The 27,494-nt window shown below is 47.2% G+C and overlaps 1 protein-coding gene across 1 annotated transcript in view; it reads left to right on the top strand.

Moving 5' to 3' along the window:
* LOC147693361 (transient receptor potential cation channel subfamily M member 2-like) overlaps positions 1 to 27,494 on the top strand; it is a 1,943,547-nt gene that overhangs the window by 1,563,494 nt on the left and 352,559 nt on the right. The window contains exon 23 of the mRNA XM_086933684.1: positions 12,176 to 12,257. Coding sequence (XP_086789810.1) covers positions 12,176 to 12,257 — 82 coding nt within the window. The remainder of the gene's footprint in view (positions 1 to 12,175; positions 12,258 to 27,494) is intronic.

The raw sequence follows: 27,494 nt of genomic DNA, 5'->3' as shown, positions 1-27,494 counted from the left end.
CTTGTGAATAAGCTTCAGCTGCCTCTGCCCCGTCTGTTAGCAAGTCGGCTGCTGAATGGATGGATGGGTGGAGAAGTGTGGCTCAGGGGTTAGAGGCGGCAGACCCGGAAGCTGAGATCGGCCCCGGACCAGGGTTCAATTCCCCGCCCCGACGGGGGTTGGGCTCAATAATTCCACGGACTCGATAATTCTCGCTCCGGTGCCTACTCGACTCACGGGTTCACACTCTGCGACTCTGGGCAATAGCTTGCTTAATCTTCACAACGGCCCCTCGCGGCGGGATGCCTGGCTTTCACCTTGTGGATACCCTCACAGGGGAATACCAGGACGGGTTCCCTAAGCAAGCGCATAGATGCCTGCGATGTGGGCGATTTGCGCTATATAAATACATGTACATTTACATTTACATTTACATGGCAATTTGTAGAGCAATCAGAATAGATTCCCAGTTAGTTGCTATTGGATATTTGTGTAGCCCTAGACTGCCCTCCCTATGTAGGGCAGTACTCACAGCATGGGCCAATGAAATGAGGGATTGCATCCAGGCTGCAAGAGCTGAGGGTTCATGTCATTTCCATCGTCGGGTAATGAGTCATTTGGTTGTCAGGAACCCTAGGTCAAGGAAGGCATATGTTTCTTGTCCCTGTGGTAAAGGCCTAGAAGAAATACTTTCAATGTGTGCAGCGCCCAGTGCCCTGTACAGATGTGTAGGTGGAGTGTGACATACTGCCAGTATCAGTGTAAGGATGGGAAGGCTGAGAACATATGGAGGAAATCAGCGTCTACCAAGTGACAATGGAGACAGGTGGCATCCGTGCGTTGGAAATAGTGATTTATCTCCGCAGGGGTGAGATATGCTCTGAGAATAATGTAAAATTGAATAAGGCTGAAGAAAGTGTTGCAGGGAATGTGGGCTGGGCTTTCCAGCAAGGCAGCCCATTTTTGTCCATGCAGGGATAAGCCAAACCGTCCTCCCAACATTGGCGGAGGGGCTTGAGCTGCAGTGCAGTGTGGATTTGCAGCGAGTCTGCAAACCAATGGATCAGGTGCCAGCCCAGTCCCATCACATGAAGGTATTGCATAGTGAGGTGTGTCTGTGTTCCTGTGCCAATTCGCTCCACCTGTTCTCCAATGCTGAGATCAGAGAGTTGTATGGGAGGAAATGGCCAAGGAGTAAACCATCCTCCTCTGTCATGGACTCATATAGTAGGAGACTTCCGTCTCGGTATAGGTCCCTTAAGGTGTGGAGGCCTAAAGTGTGCAAGGCGGTAAGTTCCGCCAATGAAGTGGTGATCTGTCCCCTGGGTGTACCCATTAGGGCCACTGCTGGAGTATTGGGGGTCAACCGCCTCGTTACGTAAGCGCATCAGTAAAAGCAGTAATATGCTCCTCCCAGGAGTAAGGGGTCAGGTATTGGCGCTTGTGTGCAAAGGTGGAATAGATGAAGGATGTTTGACAGGCAGAAGGCAGGCATTGTCGTTGCTGTGTCAGCAAATTGTTGGCCTGGCAACCAATTAGCTACCCGTTGGAGTTGGGATCCGAGATAGTAGTATTCGAGATTTGGTACTTCAAGTCCTGCTGTCCAGTTTGCACTGTCCCTGTAGTGAGTTGGCACAATGGGTGCTGATATCCACTATAACTATAGGCCCTGGGAACACTTTGTATCATTTGCTAGGGACATATAGTTAAGTTAAATATGCCAATTAGGAGTATAGATAATTTCAACAGTATTTACGGATGACAGCACATGCACTGGGGCCTGGTTAGCAGAATCCCAGTGTGCAGTCAAGAAAATAGCAATACATTCTAACAAAGGGGCGTGGCCAAGTTCTTCAAGACGACGGACAAATGATTCAGGAGCTCCCCGCCAGGCCGCTCCCATATATATAATTCCCCCACAGTGGTGTCTCCCACTAGCCATGATGAACACTGATGACCCGCTGCTGCCACCAGACTTCCATCGGGGCTCCCTGCGCGTATCTCTGAATGCTGTACTAGTGCGCCGAGGGGAGGCTTAGGGCGAGTGGCATTCTCGCCCTTGCAAAGCACCGAGCCGCCGTCCCATTACAGGAAGCCTGGGAACATCTTGATCCTACCCCCATCTACCAGAGTTATACAGCAGCTGCACCTGCCTCATCCAACCACTGGAGAGGTGCACCCAATCAATGAAGTGACAACCACGCCTGCATGGGTCAGCCGTGTGGGTCCGCGACCACAACCCCTTTACCTCTCACAGACCTCAGGGAGCCTCCAATCAAGCATGGTGTGCCCCACCTGCATGCAGTAGGGTCTGAGGGACTTCTAACTCTCCAGGCAATTATTAGAGCTCCCTGCTGCTGTTATCTACTCTGCCCTACCCAGCAGGTGACGACTACACTGGCCCAGCCAGCCGAACCCAGGGTGAAAGGGGGACCTGCAACCCATGCTGCATTGGCACTGTGACCCCCACCGACCTGCACTGGACCAAAAGGTTAGCAAAACACAACCCCTGCAATAACCATGATGACACTAACTTGCCCCACCACTACCTACTTAACTTTGCGGACTGCCTCAATGTGCCAAGGGGTCAGGGATCCACACACGTCTTCTGCAGCTTGGGGCCCCACTGTGCAGAGTACTCTTGGCACCCGACCCAAAGGGCCCTACGCGAGTCCTAGATCAGCTACTCCTCACTACCTGAGCAACTAGGAGTGTGCACCATGCTTGTACATAGCCAACACCCTGGGAGTAGGTGACATGGCATGACAATGCAGTAAAAAAGACTCCTCCATAAATCCTTTCTCCAAAGCCCACTCCAACATGAATTCGGCAACAACACTACACCACTGCCAGTGACAAATAACCAAACTCTCAACTAAGATGACAGAACTCAGCCTATCACCAGAGGCTTGCTTCTCCAGCTGGGACATAAGATTAAGGGTGACATCAAGAGGGTGAAGACCGACCTCCAGCACAACTTACGTGCCCTCCAACAGGTCGTTGATGATCTTGGTGAGAGTGTAGCCAAGATGGACAGACACTGGACAAGCAATCCAAAGAATGCAAAGCACTACAACAATGAATCCTCAGAATAAAAGATCAATAAATTAGCCCTCCAGGAGAAATGTGAGGATTTAGAAAATGGTTCCAGACGCAACAATATCCAAATTTGAGGGGTCCCGGCTGTGGTGACGGAGGTGGACCTCCCACAGTACCTCTCCGATCTGTTCTAAGTCATCCTGGAAAGCAACACTGGTGACCCGATTCTTATAGACAGAGTGCACAAGGTAATACCACTCTGGTCTACTGGAAAACGTCTTCCTGATGTCCTTGACCACATACACCTTTTCACAGAGAAAAAATATACTATGTCCAAAGCTCAACAGGTGGCCCGTCTTCTTCAACCGCAATCAACTTCTCCATTTCCAGGACCTCTGGGCCTCAAGTCTTGCAAAGCAACATACTGTTAAACCAATCACAGACTTTTTGATCTCCAAAAACACGAAATATCAGCGGCTTCACCCATTTTGCATTGTTTTCACCTGAGAGGGCGATACACATCTCACAGTCTCCCTCCAGGAAGCCAAACAAATCTTGGACCTACCTGCTGACAGTCAGGGAGACAGCCTCTCCAAGACATAGACAGTGTTCCACATTAATCATTCCAGCTGGCAGACAGTACCAGAAGGGGAGAGGCAACGCAGCCCAAGCACCACAGAGATTGAACATGGCAAGGCTCAACTCCGGGATCATCTTTGGAGGCAACTTAAATATTTGTCCTTAGTGCAGCTCAGGACAAATCACACCATTATCATGGGGGGACCCCTGAATTATCCGCTGAGGGGTGACTTTGCCATGATGATCTCTGTCTCCTAGAGGTTCCAATAAGGTTGACCCGCTGAAAAACTTCTGCCATCCTGTAATCTCTCCGCAGCACTATGACAACTACCAAAACACAAATGGAGATATCTGGGGACAACAGGGAAACAGTAGCAGGAATAAGGGTAGGACAAAACTAGGAGTGGATATCCGCAAGTTGGAATTGTCTCAGTACTTCAAGCAAAGCGCCTATCTCAGGATTTTTTGTACTGGCCTGAGGTTGTAGGGGACCGCCTAGAGACGTAGAGGAGAATAACTGTTAGTAAAGTAGTAACAACGTAAGCAAAGGTATTTACAGTTATGTAGTAGTGAAAGGAAGGCTTACCCGTTTGTCTGGCGGATTGTGAATTAAGTGCGTATTATAGACCAGAATACCAGGTAGAGACCCCTGAATGTCAGAGTAAATGTCAGGTACCTGCTGAGAAGGAAACATAATTGGATTAACAACAAAGGGCAAAGGCAATTAAAGGCCAACAGATTGTGGAGAGGGAATTTCTAACAGTGTGGAACCGAGAAGGGAGAAAACAAAAAAGAAGCTGGAACGAAGAGAGGTGAGAGCTAAAGAGAAAGCCGGAAAACCACAGCAACTACTCAATACATTGCCAAGTACCTGCTTTCTGTAGAATATTATTTAAAAGCTGGCACTAATGCTTTAACGACGAAAGTGCTCACAGTATTCAGGAAGTGAGGTTTTATAGTGAAACTAACTATACTGGCAAATTGTTATGACCACGCAGTTTCCAATTCCTTGTCCTCCAGACTTTCCACCCACTTCCTATCCTGTGGTGACCTCGCTATCTACATATTCTTTTAATCATGATAGTGGTTCTTGCAATATGTCCCCTAGACGTACTTTTATGGGTCACTGATGTCTGCGAGTTTCAAACAGGATGAACTTTCATTCGCCGCTTTCCATTTTTCAAGTCTCCTGTCTTAATTCACTTTCAGTCCCCTTAAAAATGCGTCTTCCAGTTCGTCAAACAAAAAGAACCACATAGTGTAGTTATAAAAATATGTCTGTTTATAACGCAACACTCTATAACACATTGGTATATCTCCTACCCGGAGATATCTACATAAGAATACTTCAATTGCAATAGGTAAGCACAATACACAGTGGTCTCCAGGGGGAGACCAAACCACATACTAAGAAAGTGGTATGTACTGCAACTGAAGTTGGTACTTGGACGAGCTCGGACCCAAGGAACCACCCTAGGTAAGTACCCAGGAACCCCAAGGAGGCTGTACACAGAGAGGAAACACAGCCGCGTACTCAATAGAAGTCAACAGGAAAGTTGCGGTTGCAGTTTTGAAGAAAGGATCCTTACAGTGGACCCTGAAGAAACCCCATGGAAGACAGAAGGTGGGAGAGTCATCCCGCCCGTGGATATCCCAGGAACTAGGATACCTACACCAGGGAAGCCGGGTGCATAGGTGCGAAGTGACGTTGTAAACCGCCTTTGCCCACAATGGAGGACTTCAGTAAAGATGCCGCTGGTGAAGGCTGTGCAAGAGTCCGGTGCAATCCAGTGGTGGATTCTTGAAGATAAAAACCTGCAAGCAGAGGGGTGTCTATGCCACTTGGAGGTGACCAAGAGGCACAGAAGAGCAATGCCCACCGATGACGGAAGATGCAAGACTGATGACGGTGACCTTGACGATGCAGCTGTGATGACCAGGCAACGCTGAGGAGGACCAGGAGCTGTTCACAAGCTGTCCCACATCAGAAGTCGAGAAACTGGGGGTCGGTGTCTAGCGGGAGCACAAACAAGCCTTGGTAACAGCAACAGACATGGAAAACGATGAAGGAGCAACGTTGGGACCAGCAAGGTCCAAAAGACTCACCAAGTGCAGGAGAGTCAGAGCAGGCCCCGAGCAAGCAGGAGAGCCCACTGAAGCAGGTGAAGACCCACAAGAGGACCCACAGTCCAAAGGCACAGGAGTCTCTAGAGGACCTCGAGCAGCTCAACAAAGAAGAAGGCTCTTGGTTCAGAGGATGTGTTGAGGACGCTGATCTTGGCAGGAAGAGATGCTGGAGGCCGGAGCTTCTTGTAGGCAGAAGATCTCCAGAGTGCAGAGTCAACAAACCTTGCCAACAACAAGTTGTTGCGGTGCAGGGGTTCAGTCCCAGCAGTTCCGAAGTGGGATACTGGTCTCAAACTTGCTGACAGGACATGTCCGGCCTTGAGGGAGTTGCAGAAACACCTACTTTGTTGCTGAGCCTTTCGTAGTCTGTTGGACGTCAGGAGCAGCAGACAGATCAGCTTGGTTGTGGTGCCGGCAGATGCAGAGGAGTGATTCCTTCACTCCAAGGGAGATTACTTTGGGTGTCATTGATGCCCACAGGTCTGGTGAAGATCCAGGAAAAAGTACAGACACAGGCGACAAAGAAGACTTGCAGAACGGCAATACCAGGAGCTAGGAGGAGTCTTTCTTGATGCAATCCCGGTTCCAGGCCAAGTCCAAGTGTCCAGACAGTCAAAGAGTTATGTTGCTTCAGGCTAGAGTCTTCTTCCACAACGAATCTGGGTACCCACCCACAGGTAAGCCCTTTTATACCCTAAGAAAAGGGGTTAGAATGACTCAGGGGACCCTCCAAGAGAAGGGGATGGACTGAGGGGAGGATACTCCCATGTTCTTTGTCCAGGTTCGCACCAGAGTGGGAGCTGACGGCTCCCAGACTTGGTTTCAACTGGAGTATGCATGGAGAGCACCATATGTGCACTTCAAAGCAGTCTGGTGGTGCTGGGAAGCGCCCCCACCCAAGCCCAATACACTAAGTCCTGTCTGGAAGGTAGTCACACCTCCCTGTGACAGGAAATCTATTGTTCTACCTTCCCCTGCTCGAGCTCAGCTCAGCTGCAGGAGGGCAGAATCATGTCTGGGGTTAGCAGGAGAACTAGCTTGCTGGCAGTCCCTGGAAGGCTGGTTACCGGGAGTACTGGAGGTTTCCCGGAGGAGCCCACCAGTGCATGGAATCATACATCCAACACCGGTAACGGTATTTGGGTCGGATTTCAACATGTTTAATACTAAACATGCCCAGGTTCTGCACAGCCACTATATATTTAACCATTGCATTATGATGCACATCCACTATAAGTATCAAAATGGCTGAACGCACTCACAAAGCCTAGAGAATTGACTCTGGGGTTTGTAGAGGTGTCCTACACCTGCATGGGCACCCTCACATGTATAACCCGGCATTCAGACTTGGGAATTGAAAGACCTGCCTTAGCGGTGACTTATAGGTTTTAACTCTAGCGAAGGAAATTTATATCTGTCATAAGTCGTGTTAGCACAAGCTTACACAGGCTGCAATGCAGGCCTGTAGTCACAGTTTGAGTGGCCTCTCATGCGTGGCATAATACATGTTACAGCTCATGAGAGACCCCTGGTGTACCTATACCCTGGGTGCCTAGGTACCACATACTATTGACTTACGAGGGTACACCAGTAGCCAGTTGTGGAAGTAAAAAAGTACTTACCATATCAAATTTATGGCAGGCACACATTGACTGGGGTCCTGATTAGCAGGATCCCAGTCAGACTAGTCAAAAAGGCATACTGACACCAGCAAAAAGTTGGGGTAACCATGAAAGCAGATCCAACTTTTCTACACAGCTTGATTCATGTTGTTTCTTTAGACAATTCATTTTTGTGTGCATGAATACTAATGCATTATAAGTAACCCCAAACTTGAAACTCTTTTACTCATAACAGTGTAGGGGAAAGGAGTATCCCACTAGTAGATGGGAGAGTGTTGCCACAACTAAAAATTCACAACCAAGGATGGGCGGATATTGATGAGTTTCAGCTGCTGTTCACACCCAGCATCCTCAATTCAGTGATTTGTATTGATACATCCAATTCTTTCCACTGCAGACATTCTGAGATTGATGCTATCTGCTGCAGCAGTTAGGTCCTTCTTCAGATTCACCAACATCGACTCATCCTGGGTGAGATGTTCACATGAAGGTCTTCCTCTTCTGCTTCTATGTCAGAGTTTGTTCTTCCTGGGAATGCTTGACTCTGGGTGAAAAAAATCCTAATTGTCCCTAGGCTCCTTGCGCCCTTTCTTCCTGTTTTGCAGGATATACCACAACTGAATGGTAGAATCACTCCACTTGGGCAGTTTTTTGTCTTTCTCCCTTTTTCAGCCTGGTGAGGTACCGTCTAGTTACTTACGTCTTCTGTGGTCAGACTCCAGAATCACCGGGTAGGCTTAATCTGCCCTTCATCCTCCACACCCAGTCCTGGGAAGGAGGTGCAGCAATAGTCCTCAAGGGATGCAACCTTTCTATTTTAAATATGGGTACTTGATCTGGACCCCTGTTTCAAGGTACGTTTTAAGAACCTATGCAAAGAGTGTCCTGCGCACACGTATACGTGTAATGTTGTTCTCAAGTGAGAACTCAAAGATAATTGTTGGAAGGTAAAGAGGTCGCCTAAGAACGGGTCTGTCCATGCGGCGTTTTGTGAAAGTGAGTAGAATGCACGGATAAGTGCACAGGAGAAATGGTCATTATCCAGTCGCAGCTTTACCTATATGCACAAGCATACCGTCCGAACATCTCAATCGCGCTGCCATGCTAGTTCTCTTCTATTGACGCGCCTAACTTTCATAGATATAACCTCCTTACACAATCCTGAAGAGTCACAGCCCTCACACGGTGTAACGAAACACGTGTCGGCTAATTGTTCTCACATGTACTGATCAACTCTGAAACATAAAATATTTGTGCACTCTACGCTACTGGACTCCGACCTCATATATTTACCTTCCAACAATTATCTTTGAGTTCTCAATTGAGAACAACATTACACGTATACGTGTGCGCAGGATATATGACGTTACCACGCGTACTTTTAGCACGCATACCATTACCACAGATTTTTTACAACGCAGGTCATGTTACAACGGATACCCTTACAACGCAATACACTACAACGCACATACTATTACAACGCATACCATTACATCGTAAGTATAGGTAAGTATATATATATTTTTTTAAATTATTTTTGTAATATTTAATTTAATTATTCATTATTATATTTTAAATAATTATTTGTGTAATATTTAATGTAATTATTCATTATTTAATCATTAAATAAGTATATTATTGAAATTAATTTTAATTGTAATATTTGTAAATATATATTAAAAATACCCCTGTACCCCAAAACCCAAACCCAGCCCTTAAACCTAAAAATACCCCTGTACCCCAAAACCCATACCCAGCCCTAAAACCTAAAAATACCCCTGTACCCCAAAACACATACCCAGCCCTAAAACCTAAAAATACCCCTGTACCCCAAAACCCAAACCCAGCCCTAAAACCTAAAAATACCCCTGTACCCCAAAACCCATACCCAGCCCTAAAACCTAAAAATACCCCTGTACCCCAAAACCCATACCCAGCCCTAAAACCTAAAAATACCCCTGTACCCCAAAACCCAAACCCAGCCCTAAAACCTGAAAATACCCCTGTACCCCAAAACCCAGACCCAGCCCTAAAACCTAAAAATACCCCTGTACCCCAAAACCCAAACCCAGCCCTAAAACCTAAAAATACCCCTGTACCCCAAAACCCAAACACAGCCCTAAAACCTGAAAATACCCCTGTACCCCAAAACCCATACCCAGCCCTAAAACCTAAAAATACCCCTGTACCCCAAAACCCATACCCAGCCCTAAAACCTAAAAATACCCCTGTACCCCAAAACCCAGCCCTAAAACCTAAAAATACCCCTGTACCCCAAAACCCAGACCCAGCCCTAAAACCTAAAAATACCCCTGTACCCCAAAACCCAAACCCAGCCCTAAAACCTAAAAATACCCCTGTACCCCAAAACCCAAACCCAGCCCTAAAACCTAAAAATACCCCTGTACCCCAAAACCCATACCCAGCCCTAAAACCTAAAAATACCCCTGTACCCCAAAACCCATACCCAGCCCTAAAACCTAAAAATACCCCTGTACCCCAAAACCCAAACCCAGCCCTAAAACCTAAAAATACCCCTGTACCCCAAAACCCAGACCCAGCCCTAAAACCTAAAAATACCCCTGTACCCCAAAACCCAGACCCAGCCCTAAAACCTAAAAATACCCCTGTACCCCAAAACCCAAACACAGCCCTAAAACCTGAAAATACCCCTGTACCCCAAAACCCATACCCAGCCCTAAAACCTAAAAATACCCCTTTACCCCAAAACCCAAACCCAGCCCTAAAACCTAAAAATACCCCTGTACCCCAAAACCCATACCCAGCCCTAAAACCTAAAAATACCCCTGTACCCCAAAACCCAAACCCAGCCCTATAAATACCCCTGTACCCCAAAACCCAAACCCAGCCCTAAAACCTAAAAATACCCCTGTACCCAAACACCCAAACCCAGCCCTAAAACCTAAAAATACCCCTGTACCCCAAAACCCAAACCCAGCCCTAAAACCTAAAAATACCCCTGTACCCCAAAACCCATACCCAGCCCTAAAACCTAAAAATACCCCTGTACCCCAAAACCCAAACCCAGCCCTAAAACCTAAAAATACCCCTGTACCCCAAAACCCATACCCAGCCCTAAAACCTAAAAATACCCCTGTACCCCAAAACCCATACCCAGCCCTAAAACCTAAAAATACCCCTGTACCCCAAAACCCATACCCAGCCCTAAAACCTAAAAATACCCCTGTACCCCAAAACCCAAACCCAGCCCTAAAAATACCCCTGTACCCCATAACCAAATACCACTAAAAAATGTTAAACTTACCTATAATAATACTTACGAAGTAATGGTATGCGTTGTAATAGTATGTGCGTTGTAATGTATTGCGATGTAAAGGTATGCGTTGTAAAATGACCAGCGTTGTAAATGTATGCGTGGTAACGGTATGCGTGCTAAAAAATCCGTGGTAACAGTTACATACCGTGTGCGCAGGACACTCATTGCATTTGTTTAGTAGGTGATTCTTCCTCTATTTTGGCAGGGGCTGTTTTTCCGCTGGGTTTGTTCCCCTGACCTGCTTGCACCGTAGCTACTTTTCTACAAAGTCTACCCATATACCAGGTACCCGCTGAGCGCCACTTCTTCCTGACTCCCATCCAAACCCAACTCCTCTTCACTCACGTTTTAAGAACCTACACTCATGAGAGCAGTTCCTTCATTGGGTGATGGTCCTGCAGCCATGGACGGAGTTAGTAAGTATGATTGTATTGCCATCTCGCTGCTTTCCGTAGAACGAATTGACCTAGTACTACTCCTACCATTGTATCCAACGACGGTCATCATTCCTCCTAAACCAATATAGGCCTGCATAGAACATGAGATTCCTCAGACCTTACTTTTATTTGTAGAACAATACTGCCAATGTTCTGATACATTACCTTCAAATTATTGAGTTAACATTTTGTGACTTTGGTGACTCATTTTATATATATATCAACTACTGCTCATGTGACTGTAGTTGGCTCATGGGGTTCATGTTTTTCTCTAAATCTTATTATCAACCAGATTTATTTGGTGGAACTATACAACCGTGCTAGATGTATTCCTTATACTTCTTTAACAAATATGACTGTCTTGACTTTGAAGCTAGTTCGAAAGAGACGTTTTACAAAGTATTAGTGGAATTGTATTCTTTCTTAAGGGTTGACGTTTCCCTGTTCCTTCAACTTAATAAAAACATCTGTCTAAGCCCCAGAGCTCCTTTCATTCACTTTGCCTGCATTGCATCCATGGATAAATGACAGTAGGGGATTGATGGGTAGTACATTTGCTCTGTCGCATAGGAGCCCTCACCACTTGTTTCTCTTGCTTCAGTGGCTGTCCTAGAGAGCTGACAAGGTGGGCGCCATGCAGCCTGAAGTTGTGTTATAGACCCAGTAGTGACTGCATTTTTGTTTGTTATCCAAGTTCTTTTCAACTTAGGAGTGCAATTGTCTCAAGATGATTTGATCCACCTGACATGAGCAGCTCTCTGACGCTCCTGATGAATGTAACTTCTTGATTCCACCGACTACCATAGCATAGGCGCCTTCTATTGCTTTCTGTTTGCAGCAGGAGAAGCGTTCTATACATTCTGTAAACAATTACTGGTCAGGTAAGTCTTTGGAGTATCTGAAATGTTCAGTGTTCACTCTTGCTACAAGGTGGCTTCCACATTGGTAAACAGAGATAAGGTAGTACAACAAGAGCTATGGAGTTCTAAAAGGTTTGTATGTGTTTAGTACTCATCTTTTATCATGTGCTTAAGAATGTATTGTGACTGCCCTTTCTAGACTGACACCATGTATTTACTATCCTAACTATATAGCGCCAACACTGGGGAGAATAATACTGACCAGGAGTCACTTCTGAGGTCAATGGAGCAGCGTCTAACATCTCTGGAGAACCAGGTGCTAAATTAGTAGGATGCATATTAACCCTTAAAATGATTTTCATGAGTAAACGTGTTAAATTGAATTGATCAATCATCAGTTAGAATTGGCTGCATTTACAATTGCTGTACTTGGTGGTGTGTTTTTGGTTGTTTATTATAATGGATGAAGATATTTGTAGCCATTCCTCAATTATCTGTTTATGCTTTTGAAATATTTAAAGAGGAAATTATTTTCAATTAACTTATCATTAATGTTAAACACGCTGGATTGGACTGTGAATGAACCTAGCAGAGTGCCCACACCCTCTACTATCACAAAATTCCTTCGAGAAAGAAAAAAACATTATGCAGAATTGAGATGGGAAAACAAAATAGGAATACCGTTCAAACTGGATCAAATTTGGATCAAATATATCTTCTGCTGTCAGAAGGGCATTTCTGCACCTACACTATTGTGAATGTTGAAAAAGATATGTTGACACCAATCAGAAGGCGCACATCTAGAGAAACCTAAAGTAAAGTATGCCGAAATGTGCTAAACTATGCTGCAACTGAGGTAAGCTGCCAGAACCCCAGAAGCTACACTCTTTTGGGGAAGTTAAAAGTATACTGTAGAAGGGTTTGGTAAACATTACACAATAGTTTGTAAAATGTTCCCCATGTCCAAGGAGCTTGTTGTAGATTCAATCGTCTGTTGATCTGCCAAGTTAAGATGAAGATTGTGCTAGGGAAAAGTAGGAAAACGTGCATCTGAAAAATGATGGCCCATATTATGCCACATGCATGTAATGGAAAGTATACTGCCAGATGACCTAATCAGGGTTCATGAGTGGGCTGCAGTGCAGGTGAGTTTACATGAAACATCACAATCAAATATAACGCCCATTTATTACAGGAAAAGCATACGTTCATGAGTGAATACCTTGTTATCGTGTGAATCTGTCTTATATTGTACTAACTAACACACTCCAAAAGAATGTGCAATATTACATTGTGTTTATTCTGCAGACTTTGGACCATAATCGACCCCATATGCCCCTCTGTAAAAAAAAACGGTGGTTAGGTTTCAGTACATGAATCCAAGAGTGCGGTACACTGGCTTTAATATTCACTATATTATCCATTGAAAAACTTCCATTAGAAAATTGAGGTGCCGCAGAGCCTCACAGACCTGATCTCTTCAGAGAGGTTGTTTATCTGCCTCTTACTCCGATGCATTTTTGGTCCACTCTTGTCGGCCTGCTGAACCATAGCTGGACAACCCTGGGGTGGACCCAAGTGATGAGATCCTGAGGGAGGATACCCCTTCTTTAGATGAGCTTGAGGTAAGGTGGAATATTTGATGGAGCACCTTGGGTGGACATAAAGAAAACAGGAGGCCCCCTTAGTTAACGGGTCTGGGACCAGGGGAGATAGATACTAAAAAGATAGGGGGTGTCCCTATGGCACAGAGCTAATGGACCACTAGTCTGATCCAAAAGTTTCAATGCCTCCAGAATCTGAATTTTCTATATGCCTATTAACTTTGGCGAGCCTACTCACCACACACACAGTGAACTTACTCATATAAAGGGGACTAACCACAGAAGGAAAGGTTCAGTAGTATATACAATTGTAGACAGAGCACAAGATATACAGTAAATAAAAAACGTCTTGGCAAGTTTGTAGTTTAAAAATAAAACATACATAGGTTTATTCGGCTTCATGCAGTTGTATTAACAGTTAACGACAAATTCATACATAAAAATAAATATAATACATCATTATGTGCATAATGAAAAAATTATTAAAAATGGTTATACAGCCATATATTAAAATTGTTACAGAGAACAAGTGTTGACGCGGCGTTTCGGTGTTGGCAATAAGCACCTTCTTCAGAACAGTTTCTCTACAAAGAGATACACAATTACCATACAGAATATATCACAGTTCAAAATCCAACATTGCACTGTCTAGGTACTAGCTTATTACTACTGTTTGGATCCTACCTTTCACATTAATAATTATAGCAAGTCTACAGTTTTCTTTACATATTTTATTCAGTTAATTTTAACCCCCATATTTTCAGTTCACGTTGTGTCTATATAGTGTTCTCCATTTCGCTTCGGTGTCGCTAAAGCACACTTACTACCTAGTTCCAGAGACAAAGCAACCTAAAGTTTCTACGTCTCTTACCTTAAATTCTAAAACTCCGGATTCCCTCAGTGTGTCTTAGATAGTGTAAATTCCTGATGTGGAACAGCAACACTAAGAAAGTACCCACGTCAGTGGTTTCGCTTGGTTAAGCGTATTCAATTTCTAGAGGGATGATATATTTGGACAAGGTTAAGTATACTGGAAACCCTTCTTTTTATACCAGAGTTTCTCTGTAACACAACTAATTTGTAACATCAATACCTTAATTCAATTGTATACGAATCAACCTGTCCGGGGAGGAGACACCTTGGGTGGAGTCTATGGTTTCTGACTGCCTTGTCATGCTGCAAGATGCTGGCTGTTACTTCTAGATAGTAGTGGCACTCTCACACTGTTAAACAAATCCTGCATTTCAAGTCAGACAATCTGACTTCTAGCACTAGGTGAAAATCTTCAGCATAATCCTGATATTCTTGGTTTAGACTGCATGCCACACATGGTGCATATGGATAGTCCAAGGTAGCAAAAGATCACCCGAGACTACACAACTTTCACAGGAAATGTGTATGTGCCAAAACATGGTGAAGGATTTTTAATAGCAGATTCCTCACCTTGAGAAGTCCCTCAGGAGCCAGAGTGGATCTGGAAACTTTCATAGCAGTTCTATTGTGTGTCAATCAATGGTTGGCATTGTGTGGCTCCTCAATGGATCCGTCCCACCCCGGATGTGATGTCAGGGCTACTCTATGTGCGCCAGCTCAGTGTGGTGACATCAGCTCCTTTGTTTCCACACCTTCCAATATGGATTCATGGTTTCTTGAGTTATGATACTCTGCCAAACTTTTTTCCTACTTTTTTCTAACATCTCCAGTGCGCAGATGATGTCATCCCCTAAAATTACAGGGTTTAGGCTGTGACCGGCAAATGCCAGTAACTGACTCCATTGAATGTGTCTCTGGCCTCTTGCTCCAAAGGTGACTAAACTTTGTGTGCCTGCTGCTCCAAGATGAACAAGAAGACCTTCCTTGACTGCAAGGCTAAACTCGCCATTGTCAAGATTTGAAAGAGACTGAAGAAGTGGTTCAGGTCAACGTTGAGGGGGCAGATGCTCGCTCGCTCCTGAGGCTGCTCTTGTGACTGAACGTCCGTGAGGTTGCAAGACTCATGTAAGTCCACAAAATCTAAAAAACATTATAAATCCATGCATGGCTCTCCATAGTCCCACCACTCCCTCATTCAGAGTTGCTTGACGTCCCAGGCACTTCTAGAGGACGGCCCAGGCACTCAGAACTGTTCCCCCACTGTGGCATTGGTCCTTCCCTTGATCCCAGTCTTCCTGGGCCATTGGGGATTCCACAACAGTAGCATTATCTAAAGGAAGCACTTGACAACATCGTTGGTACTCTACCTAGTCCCTGTGGTGTGCCTTATGGATCCCTAGGACCCGAGGTGGATTCTAGTCAGTTTACCGCCGGTGGATCTGTCCCTGACACAGACCGTGCCACTTGACCTTGATTGGAGGATGGTTCAGCTTTCGGCCCTGTCATTGCTGGCTCCGGTGCCTCAACTGATGTCACCAGCCAAAACCCCAACTGCAGAAACGAGAAGTCCAATGCTATCACCGTCATCAGAATAAGAGCCAGAAGTGCATCAGACTCCCAAGAATATTCCACTTCCTCCCAGACCATGTAGGAATACCTATTCTGGGCCCAAATATACCCAAATATGCATGATGACTACGGGAATGAAAAAGGCTATTATGAATAGGGAAAATGTATGTGAGTACTTACAAAATGCCCGCGGCCTCGGCACATCCCCGGACATAGGACTTTCCACCCCAAACACTGCTGTGGCAAAAGAGGAGTCTGCCTATTTCTAACAGGCAATTTTATCATGATGTGCCCCACATTTCACCTTTGCCTCCCAGCCATTATTTAGAGGAATCTGAAGATGAAGATGATCCTTATGGGAAGGCATGTGACCCTTCACAGCTCAGGATAAAGTATCAAGAGGAGGATGAAGAGGAAGAGTACTATGAACCATGTGAGTCGTTGAGAGAACCTCAAGAAGTTTTCCATCAAGGACCAATGGTTCAAATGCCAGCAGCTTTGCTACAGGACCTTACGGCAATGCTTAAGGACTATAATAGTTGTTTTCCTCCGCCTCCACCTCCGCAGCAAGTTTCTGCTCCTGTAGAGATGCAAACTGTTTCACCTGCAACACCAATGTCTGAGCCCCAGGTGACAATACCTTCACAGCTGTTGCAAGACGATGACGATAACGCGGTAGCAGAGGACGGAGAGATTCCTAATTCGCCCACTACCATGGATGAATGGGACGAATATCTGATCCCAGAGCCAGGTTCACCGATTCCACCGGCTGCAGACTCTCCTCCTGCGGACATAGGAGGATTTCATGCCATTATGGAGAGGGCATCTACAAGATTTCATCTAACTATGCCAGTGCAAAAGACTGAGTGTTTTTGTATGATTTTAAAGACTTAAACAGAAAGACCACGCGCTCTATTCCCATAATTGATCACATATGGGAAGAAGGAGTAAAGATCATGAAAACTCCATTCTCTATTCCTGCAATTCTGCCTCGGATTGACAAAAAGTACAAGGTGCCAGATGATGCTCCTGCCTGCCTTACAGGTCACCCTAAAGCAGACTCTGTAATTTCCCAGGCAGCCCAAAAAAATCTTGGACTCTTTCCACTCCTATAACAGCTCACCCTGACAGGGATGTGAGGCGCCTGGATAACATAGGAAAGCGTTTTACAACCATGGCAGGCGCTACGGTCCGTGCTACAAACTGTTTGGCCATTTTGAGTAGATATGACCGACAATTGTGGTCAGATATGTCGCCATATATGGAATATTTGCCTGAGGACAAAAAGATAAAGGCAAGGAAGATCCTTATGGAAGGAGAAAGATCGGCTTCTGAAATCATAGATATTTCTATGGATATAGCGTCTCTTGGTTTTCGCCAACTCGCCGGTTCAAATAAGTTAGGCGTCAGGGCTGGCTTAAATCCACAAATTTTTGCCCTGAAATCCAAACTAAGATCCTTGATATGCGTTTTGATGGTGACCTCCTGTTTGGAAAACATATAGATGATGCTCTACAAGATATAAAAAAGGAACACAGATACTGCTGGGTTCTTTACAGTATCGTAAAACACTCTTTCGTGGAGCAAAGGGCAGAGGATCCTACTCCTTTCGTGGGTGTTACCAAAAGTATCAGCAACAAGGTAACCAGGGTCGTTATGGATAGAAATAATCAACAGCAACAACAAAACTACAGAAATCCTCCGGCAGCTGCATATAGGCAACAAGGCAAGAGACGTCAATCTCAGGGCAGAGATTCTGCCAGAAGGCAGTGACAATCCTGTTGCGCCTGCGCCAGATTCGCCACTACAGTTCAAAATTTCAAAAATGTCACAGTATTTCGACAATTGGAAGAAAATAACCAAGGGCAAATCGGTATTAGATATCATAAAATTTGGACACACCCTGGAGGTCACCAAATTTCCCCCTCCTCATCCACCTCTAAAGAAAAACCCAACACATCTTGCTCTTCTCGGGAAAGAGGTGAAAGCTATGCTTTCAAAAGGGGCAATACAGAGAGTTCCTCATTCTGAAATAGGAAAGGGATTCTATTTTTGCTTTTTCCTGATAAAGAAAAAGTCCGGAGATTGGAGGCCAATCTTAGAATTGCGGATGCTGAACAAGTACCTTCAGAAGAAATCCTTTCGCATGGTAACACTCCAGGAGATTCTTCAGCTTCTAGATCATGCGGATTTCATGACAAACCGGGACCTCCAGGATGCATACTTTCATATCCCAATTCATCCCAAACATCGAAGATTTCTGAGATTCACGGTGGCAGGTGCACACTTCCAATTCAGAATACTTCCCTTTGGTATACGTTCGGCTCCACGAGTCTTTACCTAATTCTTAGCTCCGGTAGCAGCGCATCTCAGGCTGCAAGGTGTTCAACTATTCCCATACCTGGACGACTGGGTAATAAAGGCTCCATCCTTTCGCAAGGCTTCTCTTGCAACAACAAAATGCCTGCAAGTTTTTCACTCGTTGGGTCTTTCTCTAAATGCCCAAAAGTCAAGCCTTTTTCCGTCTCAAGTAGTTCAATTTCTGGGAGCAAAATTGGACACTCTTCAAGACAAGGCATTCTTGTTCGCAGACAGGATATCTCGCCTTCTATCTCTGGCATCAGAACTTCTAAAAGAAAGTCTGCTTCAGTGAGAATGATCAAATCTTTCCTGGAGATTTTATCGTCAGCAAACCTGCTAGTGCATCAAGCAAGGTTAAAAATGAGGCTACTTCAAGAGGAGCTGGACAGCCAGTGGGTCCAAATCTCCGGTTCGTTCGACGACATAGTGCAAGTGACTCCAGTTATGAAAGAAACGCTTTCTTGGTGGAGGAGTTCCAAGAATGTCTACGTAGGGCTCACTTTTCAACCTACAATTCCGGATTATATCATCACTACAGATGCTTCCCTAGAAAGTTGGGGGGCCCACCTTCAGGACCTCAGCATAAGAGGAAAGTGGTCGTCAGCAATGGCGAAAATGCACATCAATTTTCTGGAGCTTTGGGCAATTTCCCTAGCCCTGCAATCTTTTCTTCCCTGACAGCAAGGATCTACAGTTCTCATCAGGACCGACAACACCACTTGTATGCAAACAAGGTGGTACGAGGTCTCACATTCTGTCCCAAGAGGCTCAGAACATCTGGACGTGGCTCCTCTTGCCCAAAATAACAATCAAGGTGGAGCATCTACCAGGAGCACAAAACACCTGGGCAGATTCTCTCAGCAGAACAACAAAGTCTTGCCACAAATGGGAACTGGATTAATCAGTGCTGGACAACATCTTTCAGAAGTGGGGAAAACCGAATCTGCATCTCTTTGCCACCAAGAGCAACCAGAAGTGCCTTTACTTCGCAAGCTGGGAACCGGAGAAGGGTTCCTGGGGGAACGCATTCATGATGAGGTGGACGGGAATCTTTGCGTACGCATCCCGAGACTTTTGCACAAAATGAAGAAGGAACCATGTTGCATGATTCTGATTGCACCGAAATGGCCGCGTCAACACTGGTTCACGGAACTTCTCCTTCTCTCCAAGTACAAGCCAGTCTGCCTTCCGATACAGCTGAATCTGCTATCAATTAGCGAAGGGCAGATTCTTCACCCTTGCCCAGCTCAACTGCAACTCCATGCTTGGTTCCTGGACTCACAGATTTCCAGGAAGTAGTACATCCTCAGGAATGCAGGGACATTTTAGACAAAGCAAGAGCCCCTTCTACATTGCGGACCTATGCCCTAAAATGGAAAAGATTCTGTCACTGGTGCTCTAATAATAATCTTCATACATTGGAATGTTCTCCTGAGAAGGTGCTACCTTATTTGTTGTCACTCTCTAAGTCTGGTCTAAAATTTGCTTTGGTTAAGTTGCATTTAGCCGCGATTTCTACATACAGAAGGTCTTTAGGGATGGCGTCACTTTGTTCTAATCGTCTCATTAAACAGTTCCTGAAGGGAATTTTCAGAATTTCCCTACTATTAAAGTTCCTCCTCCAGAATGGAGACTAAATATAGTTCTACAGCAGCTCATGAAACATCCATTTGAACCCATTCATAAGGCTGATATTAAATATCTCTCATGGAAGACAGCTTTACTGTTGGCACTCACCTCTTTCCAAAGAGTCAGTGAGTTACAGGCGTTCACTATACGACAACCATATTTGAAATTCTCTAATGATTACATCCTTTTGCGAACTAATCCCACATTCATACCTAAAGTTCCAACTTCATTTCTTCTCAATGAGCCTGTAGTGTTGCGGACATTCTTCCCCAATCCGTTGTCTGCGGCGGAGAAGTCATTGCATTCTTTGGATGTCAAAAGATGCCTAAAGTTCTACATATCTCGAACTGTGTCCTTCAGAAAATCGGATCAGTTATTTCTATCATATGGTGGCCCTAAAAAAGGATCAGCTATCTCAAAGGCTACCATCTCAAAGTGGATTGCGTCTGCTATTCAGTTCTGCCATTGCAAAGCAGGCCATCCATTGTCAAGCTAGCCACAAGCTCATTCTACCAGAGCAGTGTCCTCTTCTACGGTATTGTTTGCTGGTGTGTCCATGGACACAATTTGCCGAGCCGCAACCTGGAAAAGTGTACATACTTTCACTTGGCATTATTGCCTGGATCTGGCAACAGAAGCTGAGTCAGCAGTTGGACAAGCAGTACTACGAAACCTTTTTAGATAAGGTAAGCCTGATGGCAAAAATGTGTTGTAACTAATGTTGTAAACGTTCTCTATTTGAAATGACCATTATTGTGTATGAGTATGACTTGCTCTTTCTCACAATACAGAAATGTTTGTGAATGCTGCATTGGTTTGACATGGTATCTCTTGAACTTCTTATGAAACCCACCATCCACTATGCATATAAGTGTTATTTACTGCTAGCTATTCTGATTCTAAGCATGTGAATCTATGAAAGATACCGCAATACTGGATAGGAAAACGAGTTATCCAGTATTGGTATCTTTCTTAGATTCACATGTGACCCACCCTCCTCCCCGGAGAGGCTTACCTTATCATAATGGTATACTACTATCACTAGTGCTACGAAAATCTGAGGGTTTGCCTCTCTGTGGGGATGGTTCTAGAGGGTGCTGCTGCCTGATTATCTGGTTTCCAAGTTTGGTTCTTTTTACAAAAAACTGAGATAGGCTATTGTAGTTACTTTTCCATACACTGTAGCCTATGGTATAATGTTATTATGACTATTATGTGTATGTTTTATTGTACCGCGAGACTCCCACCTCGTCGGCGGGGATGATTCTAAGCATGTGAATCTATGAAAGATACCAATACTGGTTAACAGAAGTTACAGGTAAGTAACTCGTTTTCTCATCCTTACTCTGACTGCGAGTCTGTGCCTCCGGGGAGAGCTGCTTCTAGCATAGATGTTTTCAGGGGGTTCTATGTGAAGTGTGTTGTGTGTACACTGCTGGCCACGCTGACTGTGTGTCTGTGCCTCTGGGGAGAGCTGCTTCTAGCAAAGATGTCTTCAGGGGGTTCTGTGTGCTGTGTGTTGTGTGCACACTGCTGGCAGCGCTGACTGTGTGTCTGTGCCTCTGGGGAGAGCTGCTTCCAGCAGAGATGTCTTCAGGGGGGTTCTGTGTGCTGTGTGTTGTGTGTACTTTGCTGGCAGTTCTGACTGCACGTCTGTGCCTCCGGGGAGAGATGCTTCTAGCAAATATGTCTTTAGGGGAGTGCTGTGTGCTGTGTGTTGTGTGCAATCTGATGGCAGTGCTCACTGCACATCTGTGCCTCTGGGGAGAGCTGCTTCCAGCAGAGATGTCTTCAGGGGGGTTCTGTGTGCTGTGTGTTGTGTGCACTCTGCTGGCAGTGCTGACTGTATGTCTGTGCCTCTGGGGAGAGCTGCTTCCAGCAGAGATTTCCTCAGGGGGGTTCTGCGTGCTGTGAGTTGTGTGCGCTCTGCTGGCAGTGCTCAGTGCGTGTCTGTGCCTCTGGATTGAGGTGCTTCCAGCAGAGATGTCTTCTCAGGGGTTCTGTGAGCTGTGTGTTGTGTGCACTCAGATGGCAGTGCTCACTGCATGTCTGTGCCTCTGAGGAGAGCTGCTTCCAGCAGAGATGTCCTCAGGGGGGTTCTGCATGCTGTGTGTTTTGTGTGCTCTGCTGGCAGTGCTCAGTGCTTGTCTGTGCCTCTGGGGAGAGCTGCTTCCAGCAGAGATGTCTTCACAGGGGTTCTGTGTGCTGTGTGTTGTGTGCACTCTGCTTGCAGCGCTGACTGCACGTCTGTGTCTCTGGGGAGAGCTGCTTCCAGCAGAGATGTCTTTAGGGGGTTCTGTGCACTGTGTGTTGTGTGCACACTGCTGGTAGCGCTTACAGTGTGTCTGTGCCTCTGGGGAGAGCTGCTTCCAGCAGAGATGTGTTCAGGGGGGTTCTGTGTGTTGTGTGTTGTGTGCACTCTGCTGGCAGTGCTGACTGCACATCTGTGCCTCTGGGGAGAGCTGCTTCTAGCAAAGATGTCTTCAGGGGGGTTCTGTGTGTTGTGTGCACTCTGATGGCAGTGCTCACTGCACCTCTGTGCCTCTGGGGAGAGCTGCTTCTAGCAAAGATGTCTTCAGGGGGTTCTGTGTGCTGTGTGTTGTGTGCACTCTAATGGCAGTGTTCAGAGTGTGTCTGTGCCTCTGGGGAGAGCTGCTTCTAGCAATGATGTCTTCAAGGGGGTTCTGTGTGCTGTGTGTTGTGTGCACTCTGATGGCAGTGCTCCCTGCACGTCTGTGCCTCTGAGGCGAGCTGCTTCTAGCAAAGATGTCTTCAGGGGGTTCTGTGTGCTGTGTGTTGTGTGCACTCTAATGGCAGTGTTCAGAGTGTGTCTGTGCCTCTGGGGAGAGCTGCTTCTAGCAATGATGTCTTCAAGGGGGTTCTGTGTGCTGTGTGTTGTGTGCACTCTGATGGCAGTGCTCCCTGCACGTCTGTGCCTCTGAGGCGAGCTGCTTCTAGCAAAGATGTCTTCAGGGGGTTTCTGTGTGCTGTGTGTTGAGTGCACTGTGCTGGCAGTGCTGACTGCACGTCTGTGCCTGTGGGGAGAGCTGCTTCTAGCAAAGATGTCTTCAGGAGGGTTCTGTGTGCTGTGTGTTGTGTGCACTCTGATGGCAGTGCTCACTGCATGTCTGTGCCTCTGGGGAGAGCTGCTTCTAGCAAAGATGTCCTCACAGGGGTTCTGTGTGCTGTGTGTTGTGTGCACTCTGATGGCAGTGCTCACTGCACGTCTGTGCCTCTGGGGAGAGCTGCTTCCAGGAGAGATGTCTTCAGGGGGGTTCTGTGTTATGTGTGTTGTATGCACACTGCTGGCAGCGCTGACTGTGTGTCTGCGCCTCTGGGGAGAGCTGCTTCCAGCAGAGATGTGTTCAGGGGGGTTCTGTGTGTTGTGTGTTGTGTGCACTCTGCTGGCAGTGCTGACTGCACATCTGTGCCTCTGGGGAGAGCTGCTTCTAGCAAAGATGTCTTCAGGGGGGTTCTGTGTGTTGTGTGCACTCTGATGGCAGTGCTCACTGCACCTCTGTGCCTCTGGGGAGAGCTGCTTCTAGCAAAGATGTCTTCAGGGGGTTCTGTGTGCTGTGTGTTGTGTGCACTCTAATGGCAGTGTTCAGAGTGTGTCTGTGCCTCTGGGGAGAGCTGCTTCTAGCAATGATGTCTTCAAGGGGGTTCTGTGTGCTGTGTGTTGTGTGCACTCTGATGGCAGTGCTCCCTGCACGTCTGTGCCTCTGAGGCGAGCTGCTTCTAGCAAAGATGTCTTCAGGGGGGGTTCTGTGTGTTGTGTGCACTCTGCTGGCAGTGCTGACTGCAAGTCTGTGCCTCAGGGGAGGGCTGCTTCCAGCATAGATGTCTTCAGGGGGGTTCTGTGTGCTGTGTGTTGTGTGCACTCTGCTGGCAGTGCTCACTGCACGTCTGTGCCTCTGGGGAGAGCTGCTTCTACCAAAGATGTCTTCAGGGGGTTGTGTGCTGTGTGTTGTGTGCACTCTGGTGGCAGTGCTCACTGCACGTCTGTGCCTCTGGGGAGAGCTGCTTCTACCAAAGATGTCTTCAGGGGGTTGTGTGCTGTGTGCACTCTGATGGCAGTGCTCACTGCACGTCTGTGCCTCTGGGGAGAGCTGCTTCCACCAAAGATGTCTTCAGGGGGTTGTGTGCTGTGTGTTGTGTGCACTCTGATGGCAGTGCTCACTGCAAGTCTGTGCCTCAGGGGAGGGCTGCTTCCAGCATAGATGTCTTCAGGGGGGTTCTGTGTGCTGTGTGTTGTGTGCACTCTGCTGGCAGTGCTCGCTGCACGTCTGTGCCTCTGGGGAGAGCTGCTTCTACCAAAGATGTCTTCAGGGGGTTGTGTGCTGTGTGTTGTGTGCACTCTGATGGCAGTTCTCACTGCAAGTCTGTGCCTCTGGGGAGGGCTGCTTCCAGCAGAGATGTCTTCAGGGGGGTTCTGTGTGCTGTGTGTTGTGTGCACTCTGCTTGCAGTGCTAACTGCACATCTGTGCCTCTGGGGAGAGCTGCTTCTGGCAAAGATGTCCTGAGGGGGTTCTGTGTGCTGTGTGTTGTGTGCACTCTGCTGGCAGCGCTGACTGTGTGTCTGTGCCTCTGGGGAGAGCTGCTTCCAGCAGAGATGTCTTCAGGGGGATTCAGTTTGTTGTGTGCACCCTGCTGGCAGTGCTCAGTGCTTGTCTGTGCCTCTGGAGAGAGCTGCTTCCAGCAGAGATGTCTTCACAGGGGTTATGTGTGCTGTGTGTTGTGTGCACTCTAATGTCAGTGCTCACCTCACGTCTGTGCCTCTGGGGAGAGCTGCTTCTAGCAAATATGTCTTCAGAGGGGTTCTGTGTGCTGTGTGTTGTGTGCACTCTTATGGCAGTGCTGACTGCACGCCTGTGCCTCTGGGGAGTGCTGCTTCCAGCAGAGATGTCTTCAGGGGGGCTCTGTGTGCTGTGTGTTGTGTGCGCTCTGCTGGTGGTGCTCAGTGCGTGTCTGTGCCTCTGGAGAGAGCTGCTTCCAGCTGAGATGTCTTCACAGGGGTTCTGTGTGCTGTGTGTTGTGTGCACTCTCGTGGCAGCGCTGACTGCATTTCTGTGCCTCTGGGGAGAGCTACTTCCAGAGATATGTCTTTACGGGGGTTCTGTGTGTGTGTGTTTGTGTATGTGAGTACTCTGCTGACAGTGATCAGGGCGCGTCTGTGCCTCTGAGGAGAGCTGCTTCCAGCAGAGATGTTTTCACAGGGGTTCTGTGTGTGTGTTTGTGTGTCGTGTGCACTCTGATGGCAGTGCTCACTGCACGTCTGTGCCTCTGGGGAGAGCTGCTTCTAGCAAAGATGTCTTCACAGGGGTTCTGTGTGCTGTGTGTTGTGAGCACTCTGATGGCAGTGCTCAATGCACGTCTGTGCCTCTTGGGAGAGCTGCTTCCAGCAGAGATTTCTTCACAGGGGTTCTGTGTGCTGTGTGTTGTGTGCACTCTGCTGGCAGTGCTGACTGCACATCTGTGCCTCTGCTGAGAGCTGCTTCTACCAAAGATGTCTTCAGGGGGGTTCTGTGTGCTGTGTTTGTGTGTGTGTGCACTCTGCTGGCAGTGATCAGGGCACGTCTGTGCCTCTGGGGAGAGCTGCTTCCAGCAGAGATGTCTTCACAGGTGTTCTGTGTGTGTGTTTATGTGTGTGCGCACTCTGCTAGCAGTGATCAGGGCGTGTCTGTTCCTCTGGGGAGAGCTGCTTCCAGCAGAGATGTCTTCACACGGGTTCTGTGTGTGTGTTTCCGTGTTGTGTGCACTCTGATGGCAGTGCTCACTGCATGTCTGTGCTTTTGGGTAGAGCTGCTTCTAGGAATTATATCTTCACAGGGGTGTTCTGTGTGCTGTGTGCACTCTAATGGCAGTGCTGACTGCACGTGTGTGCCTCTGGGAAGAGCTGCTTCCAGCAGAGATGTCTTCAGGGGGGTTCTGTGTGCTGTGTGTTGTGAGTGCTGACCGTCCTGAGTTCTTCAGAAGCGGTCGCTCCCCACGCTGCTCCCTTCTCCTACCTGCGGTATTGTAGCGCTAGACTGGCTGACCTTGTTGTTGGATATTTCATTTATTCTACATTGTGTGCTGCTCGCTTGCCTAACTGCGCTGTTGCTGCCTGATTTGCTCCTACCTGCGGTATCGTAGCGCTAGACTGGCTGAACTTGTTGTTTGATATTTCATTTATTTTACACTGTGTGCTGCTCGCTTACCTAATTGCGCTGTTGCTGCCTGATTGTGCCAGTACTGCTTGGCCATTTGTTCTCGTTTGTTGAGGCTGTGCCCCAAAGTCGTCCTGCTTCGCTTTTTGGCTCGCATCCATTTTGTTGTTGTTATTGCGCATCCCAGCCCGGCTCTCCACCCCGCTCCCGCCTCCCAGTTGATCCCCCCTCCCACAGAAAGGTTAGGCTCTTCCCTCGCTAGCAAACGCTGTGACCGTCCTGAGTGTTTCGGAAGCGGTCGCTCCCCACGCTGCTCCCTGCTCCCACCTGCGGTATCGTAGCGCTAGACTGGCTGACCATGTTGTTTGATATTTCATTTATTCTACATTGTGTGCTGCTCGCTTGCCTAATTGCGCTGTTGCTGCCTGATTTGCTCCTACCCGCGGTATCGTAGCGCTAGACTGGCTGACCTTGTTGTTTGATATTTCATTTATTTTACACTGTGTGCTGCTCGCTTGCCTAATTGCGCTGTTGTTTCCTGATTGTGCCAGTACTGCTTAGCCATTGTTCTCGTTTGTTGAGGCTGTGCCCCAAAGTCGTCCTGCTTCGCTTTGTGTCTCGCATCCATTTTGTTGTTGTTATTGCGCCTCCCAGCCCGGCTCTCCACCCCTCTCCCGCCTCCCAGCTGATCCCCCCTCCCACAGAAAGGTTAGGCTCTTCCCTCGCTAGTAAACGCTGTGACCGTCCTGAGTGCTTCAGAAGCGGTCGCTCCCCACGCTGCTCCCTGCTCCTACCTGCGGTATCGTAGCGCTAGACTGGCTGACCTTGTTGTTTGATATTTCATTTATTCTACATTGTGTGCTGCTCGCTTGCCTAATTGCGCTGTTGCTGCCTGATTTGCTTCTACCTGCGGTATCGTAGCGCTAGACTGGCTGACCTTGTTGTTTGATATTTCATTTATTTTACACTGTGTGCTGCTTGCTTGCCTAATTGCGCTTTTGCTGCCTGATTGTGCCAGAACTGCTTGGCCATTTGTTCTCGTTTGTTGAGGCTGTGCCCCAAAGTCGTCCTGCTTCACTTTTTGGCTCGCATCCATTTTGTTGTTGTTATTGCGCCTCCCAGCTCGGCTCTCCACCCCGCTCCCGCCTCCCAGCTGATCCCCCCTCGCTCCACCCCCTCCACCATCCTCTTATAACAGATGCGTTTGCGCGCAGCGTTCACGCGCAGCGGTCGCGCCCTATGCGCGCCGATGGTGCGCCAAAGGTAAGCCCGTCTACGCCCGTCCGCGCCTGGACCGTGCCCAGCGCCAGACCCCCTGGCCCCCGCAATTCCCATTCCTCCCGCATTACTTATGACGCCGCAACCCTC

The sequence above is a fragment of the Lissotriton vulgaris genome, chromosome 8 (genome assembly GCF_964263255.1).
Source record: "Lissotriton vulgaris chromosome 8, aLisVul1.2, whole genome shotgun sequence".
In the NCBI taxonomy this organism is placed as follows: Eukaryota; Metazoa; Chordata; class Amphibia; order Caudata; family Salamandridae; genus Lissotriton; species Lissotriton vulgaris.
Note: the sequence above shows the minus strand (reverse complement) of the source record. Positions and strands in the feature narration are given on the sequence as shown.